We start from the raw sequence: 6,474 nt of genomic DNA on the forward strand, positions 1-6,474 counted from the left end.
GTGGAAATTATACTAAAGAAGAGGCATTACATCTGCTTTGCCTCTGTACTCCAAGAACCACTGACTTTCCATTTGACTAAAACCATATATATATATATATATATATATATATATAAAATATATATATTATATATATATATATATATATATATTTTTCCCTCCATTAGAATGTAAGCTCCTTGACAGCAGGGTCTGGTTTACTTTTCTAGCTGTATTCTCAGAGCTTAACACAGTGCTTTGTAGAACATGGTTAATAAATGCTTTATTCATTCATTTATTCATTTACTCTTCTTTGGAAAAATCAAATACTGAAAATGACCAGAAGTGTTGGCACTATAAGGAAAATTCTTTTTAAAATACAGTAATGAATAATATTTGATTATAAAAATATTTTTCTACCATTGAACAGTAAGACCACGAATTCAAATATAAACTGAAGGGACTAACTAGAGAGATAATAAAAAGAGACTACATTTAGATCTTTCCAACTCAACTGTCTTAGTTAGTCAAACCCAATCTTTTAGAAAAAAAAATTAATTCTGTTATCAAAATTTTGAAAGCAGGAATGACCCAAATATAAGTGCTATCAGATATGGATGGCATTTTCCTTACCAGACAGGCCACCTCATCCATCAGCTCTACAGGTAAATCCAGTACTTAATAATCTACAATTTAAAATTACTAAGCCATTAAAACAAAAAGTAAAATTATTAAAAGAAACATACAAATTTAAAATTAATCAAGTATCTTTCCTTAAATATTCTTAATCTACATAACATTGCTTTTTTCTAGCTAACACAGTCAATCCATAAGTCCTAACAAAAAGTGCATGCCTTTTCCATTACAAATCTAAAAGATAATTAACTTCTATTACTCCCTCCCTCAAACATCCCAACTACCCAAAACCCATAAAAATTCCATAAACTGCCCACCAAAATACAAAAGTTAAACCAAAAAAATCTCTCAGAAAGTGCTACTGGAAAAAATTCTCAAATTTTTGTCTTGTCAATGTATAAATTTAAATTCAATTCGATCCAGTACTATATGAATTAAGTGAAAGTACAATCCCCTACTTAGAACATCCAAATTATAGTGGAACTTTGTAAAAATGAATGTTGTGTACTCATGTTTCACTGAATTATCATGCACACACTGCATTTGGCTATTAGATCTCAATTAGCTGAGTTCAGTGTATGCATGGTAATTCAGTAGAGGACACAAAACATTTCCTAAAATTAAATCTACATAATTTACCATCACTGGCTAAATGAAGATCTCACATTTGCACTGCTTGTCACAGGCTTTGCTGTTTAGAGCAAAATCATCAGGGGAAGAAAAATTGTTCACCAGTCTACTCTAAAGTAAAGGAAACAAATCTTGGTTTCACCATGAAAGGCAGAAGTTTAGCTCCTTTCATTTGGGGTAAAATAGCAAATTCAAGGAATAAAAGGGCACCTTTTCTCTCTAGATACATAGGCTATGGTCAACTGAAGAACAACTGAGCAAGAGGAAGAACCAAAGATATTTCTGAAATAGTCAAAGTGGCACACTGGTAAATATTGGACGAATGCTAAGCAATGATAAATAAATAAGATATACTCTAAATCACTTAGAAAAAGTCTAACAGAAATAATTATATTTAAAAACAAAAATGGTCAGCTTCAGCCATTTAAATAAAAGGAACAGAAGATAATAAACAGATAAGACAAAAATAATTTCATGTTTAACTTCAGAATGAAATTGTAGGGGAAGAAGGAGCTTTGGGCAAGAAAGCTTCACTTTGGTTTGGCCCAAGCTACTATGGACATTCATCTGAAAAAATAGAACCCCAGGTACATGCAGTGTTTTCCTAGCTACATCAAATTACCATTCTTTCATTAATTTTGACTGAGAATAATCATTACTATAATTTCATTTTAAGAAAAAAAGGTTCAATTCAGCTACTGTATTTTTTTGGTACATAATAAAAGAAATGCTAGTCTACACAGCACTCTGCCTTGTCTAAGTATGCTTTACAATGCCTTTAAAAATGATTTTTCTTTTGCATAAATCTTGGATAAAAGGAAAATCAAAATAAAAATGACAAGTCCCTATTAAAAAATTAAACACTTACTTCCTTTAAGCTTTTCATAATGAATCACAGGGATAGAGACTGAATTCATTGCACAGGAGAATTTCAGATGAGGGAACTCACTTAACATTGAAGATTCCACCACCCCTCTCTCCCTCCACCCCCATTTTTCCACAGAGAATTGCCTAGAGTTGCCCAGAGTTAGAGAGCTGAGATTTCAATGATTTGATCTGTCACACAACCAGTAGGTATCAGAGACAGGACTTGAACCCAGGTTTCCCTGACTGAGGCTGAGTATTTAGATCCACTACACCATGATGTCTCTGATAACTAAACAGTACAACATATTTTCTTCTAACATGAACATTTATGTTGTGTATATTACCAATCACTTTTAAATTTTTGCAAATAACCACCACAAATTCTTAATTTCTCATTCTTCTGAAGCTGTCTGTTTAGAACTAAAAGTCTGAAAGATTTACCATATAATAAGTAGGGTAACATTTTAAGCAGAGCCATTTAAAAAATATGAGCAGGTAAGTGGCACAATGGACAGAGTATTGGTACTGGAGTCAGGAACAACTGAGTTCAAATCTGACCTCAGACACTTACTAGATGTGTGACCCTAGGCAAGTCACTTAATCCTGTTTGCCTCAGTTTCCTCATCTGTAAATGAGCTGGAGAAGGAAATGGCAAACCACTCAAGTATCTTTGCCAAGAAAAACCTGAAAATTGGGTCATGAAGAGTCAGATACAACTGAACAAAATTTTAAAAATAAATGCCAAACAGTAACAAGTTAAAATGCCAAGAATATTAATTTTTCAAAGGGTTAATATTTTAAAGTCACAATTTGCCTAGGAAACAGTAACAATATTTTTTCAAGATTCCATAGGCACATAGTTTTAAATCAATGGAAGTATATAATTTATCTTTAAAACACACATATAAACTCTCACACTGCCCACTGGTCTCTAAATGATTATGGGATGAACAGCAACCATAAAGGTTGTTTTATCCAACTTCACTTAAAGGATTAGAAAGAAACAAAGCTCAAAAAGAAAAAAAAGAAGGAAAGAAAGAAAAGAAAAGAAAACCAGGAGCAGCTAGGTTTACCCTTGGCAAGTCACTTAACCCAATTGCCTCAAAAAAAAAAATAGAAGGAAACAGAAGTAAAAATGGAAATTTAATTTGCCAAAAATGGACATTTTAGCCCTTCCAAAATAAAGTGACAGACTGACAGTACAGACCTCTGAAGCCACAAGTACAGCAGTGCTGTTATTTGTATTTAGTATCAACAGGATCATTTACTAATACTTCAAAAGGGGAAATTACACAGTTCAATATATTCTGAAGCAAAATATGTTGAACACTGCCTATTAATGTTGTCATTCAGTACTGTCCAACTCTTTGTGACCTGGTTTTCAGTTTTCTTGGAAAAGATACTAGAGTGGTTTGCCATTTCCTTCTCCAGCTCATTTTATAGATGAGGAAATTGAAGCAAACAGGGTTAAGTGTCTTGCCCAGGATCACACAGCTAGTAAGGATCTGAGGCCAGATTTCAACTCAGGTCTGCCTGACTCCAGTACTCATGCTCAATCCACTGTGGCACCCCACTACTAAATAAGTGCAATAACCCATCGGTGAGAACCTGGGACCTTGAAGTATTTAGCACCTAGCCCTAGTCAATTGAGAACACCATCAAAGCTTATGCTCTTTCATAAATTCACTAAAAAAGGCTGGGAATGAATTTAGAATACAACATCTTATAGTGTTAATCAGGGAGGCCTTTCTATTTGCTACAAAAGAAGAATTAGGAAAATGTGAGAAAAATCTTACTTCCTTACCAATCTCCCACTCTTTAACATTTCAGTTCTAAGATTTTTAAAGTAAAGAAAAATTTACATCTGCCATTCTCATCAATAGCTCACAGCAACAACAAAGAGTTTTAGATTTGTGAAGTACTTTTCATACACTATAACTTGATTTTTCACAACAGACCTGTGGGGAAGGTACTACTGGTATCATAATCCTGGTTTTATAGATGAGAAAACAGAGGTTTAAAGAGATTAAGAGACTTGCCCATAATCACACAGCTTGAACCCAGATATCTCCTGACTATGAATACAGCCCTCCTTCCATTACAAGCTCTGCATAGTAACATTAATCCTGTCCAATCAGTCTCTTAATTATGAGAGATCTGGCCAAGGGAACAGCATTCTAATATGACGTTTTGTACACTACAGATGTACAAGCTCAGATGTGCTTGACTGACTGAATTATAACCTTAACCATACCATCAAGAACTTTACCTTTTAAAAAGTTTATGAGTCAAGGAAGGATTCTGAATGAGGAGACCCATGTTCTTAATGCCCCAAAAGTACCGATGTGAAAAATATGTTTCAAACTGTATTTAGTTACCAAAAGTTTTAAACCAAAGCAAAAAGCTTTAGTCTGAAACAAAGCCAAAAATCTAGAATAAAATGAATCTGATCTACTGCCTGCTGAGAAAAGAGCTTCAGGGTCAATATACTACAAAACTATGGAAGAACATATTTTTTCAAATACAAAACTTAAGTTACACCAGCAGCTATTTAGTCCAGGACCTGCTAAAGAGATGAAGGGAACTTGGGAGGAGAGGGGGTGGGGGAAGGAAATATTATCATCTCTCCGGTTCTCCTAACATTTTGAGTTAAAGAGATAAACTGCTGGCTAGTACAGGCCACAATCAGCCTATTACACTGATGCTTGGCATATTCAATACAGCATATACAACAAAAAATAGTCTGACTTTGTAGCAAGTTGTAACCATGATTCAAACCCACAAACATCTCAGAATAATAAATATAAAAATAGATATACATTCTACTAATGAGAAAATTATCAAATGTGTTATCAGGAATGAACTATATAATGAGTACATATCAATGATTTCATTATATGCAGTGTGATCAATGCTTTGATACAGCCAAATATGCTAGGAAAGCAATCTGCTTTGCAGCAGATTTTATAGTATAAAAGACATGGGAGGATAACTAAACAGGGGCCTCTTCTTTGCTGCCCTTCCAAACGGCAAAAATAGGGTAACTGACTTATTTATAAAAGGTTTCACTCTGCCAGACGTGAAAAAAAAGGTCTTAGTCCAAAACCTGAGCATATTATTCAACAGCTCTCTCCGCGTAAGAGCATAATAGACATGATATATTATAAACTCTGTAAGCCATATACAGATGGAACACTACTTTAGAGATTGGTATGGTTAGACTGTCAGCTTCAAGATGCTGAGATGTTGCTAGTGGGCAGGAGACAGGGATCCTGATGAGGTATAAACCCTGAAGCAGCTAGGCAAAAGATCATGTAAACGAGGTGGTGCTTTCAGCTTTTTCTCGGCATCATGTGTCTAAATGGGAAGGACCTTGTTCTTTCCCTCATTGGAAGATACCATGACTATTTCAAAGAAAATGTCAAGATTTGGGGAGAAACCTGAAGCACTAATTCCCCCAAATGAAAAGCACTACCCAGCCCGAACTCCCTCTACATTCTGAAAATTCTGAACGAAGTAAAGATGCAGGAAACCTCGCTTCTGACCCCAGGTTGGCGGTGGCTGCCTACGGAACAGCCTCGGGCTGGTCACCTATCGACTACAGCTTTTCTGTTTGCAAAATGGGCAGGAGCCCCTCTCCAAAGGACTCAAACGGTCCATGCAGTCCAGTGATAAGGAATGAGGGGAGCGGGGCTCTCCAGAAGGAAAGGGAGGGCTGCTAGTGCCTACCACCTTCCCTTCACCCCCCGGTGGTCTCGAGAAAGAAGGAAGGACAGGTAAGGTACCTGGTTTCACCGTCTTGAGGCGGATGGGCTCTCGGAAGTGGCGGATGACAGCCAAGGTGTCCCGGTTGGTGAGCCCGCTGACGGGCGTCCCGTTCACCTCCAGCAGCACATCCCCCGGACTGGGCGCCTTGCCCGAGACGACGCAGCAGGTGCCCCCGCCGGGCTCGTCGCGGAGCCGGCCCAGGTAGGGGAACTCGCCGCGCTCGGCGCCTCCTCGGATCTCGGCGCTGAAGTCCCCCGGGGGCCCGGCCCAGGACAGGGCGCACTCCTGCACCTTGCTCAGCCAATGCTTCTTCTTCTTCAGCGTCTTCGACATCCCGAACCCCACTGGACCATGGGGGGGACGGCGACGAGCGAGGCCCCCTCAGCCCGGGAGCCCCTCAAAGCCCGGGCCGCCCGGGCCCCGACGGGGCGGACAGCGCGGCGCGGCAGCTGCGCGGCGCCGAGCAGGGGGAGGGGGACCCCGGCTCCCGCAAGCCCCCTCGTGGGGCCCCCTCGCACGCGTGCGCGCGCACACTCGCGCACACACTCACACACTCACACACACCCCTCGGGGGCGCAGCGGGGCGGACCCGGC

General features: G+C 38.9%; 1 protein-coding gene across 3 annotated transcripts in view; it reads right to left on the minus strand.

Moving 5' to 3' along the window:
- MAGI3 (membrane associated guanylate kinase, WW and PDZ domain containing 3) overlaps positions 1-6,255 on the minus strand; it is a 227,096-nt gene extending 220,841 nt beyond the window's left edge. For all 3 annotated transcript variants that reach the window (XM_027860385.1, XM_027860384.1, XM_027860386.1), the window contains exon 1: positions 5,898-6,255. In XM_027860385.1, the coding sequence (XP_027716186.1) occupies positions 5,898-6,213 (316 nt within the window). In that variant the 5' untranslated portion in view covers positions 6,214-6,255. The remainder of the gene's footprint in view (positions 1-5,897) is intronic.
- Between the last annotated feature and the right edge of the window lie 219 nt (positions 6,256-6,474).

This window comes from Vombatus ursinus, unplaced genomic scaffold (assembly GCF_900497805.2).
Source record: "Vombatus ursinus unplaced genomic scaffold, bare-nosed wombat genome assembly UNPS02014179.1, whole genome shotgun sequence".
NCBI classification, from domain to species: Eukaryota; Metazoa; Chordata; class Mammalia; order Diprotodontia; family Vombatidae; genus Vombatus; species Vombatus ursinus.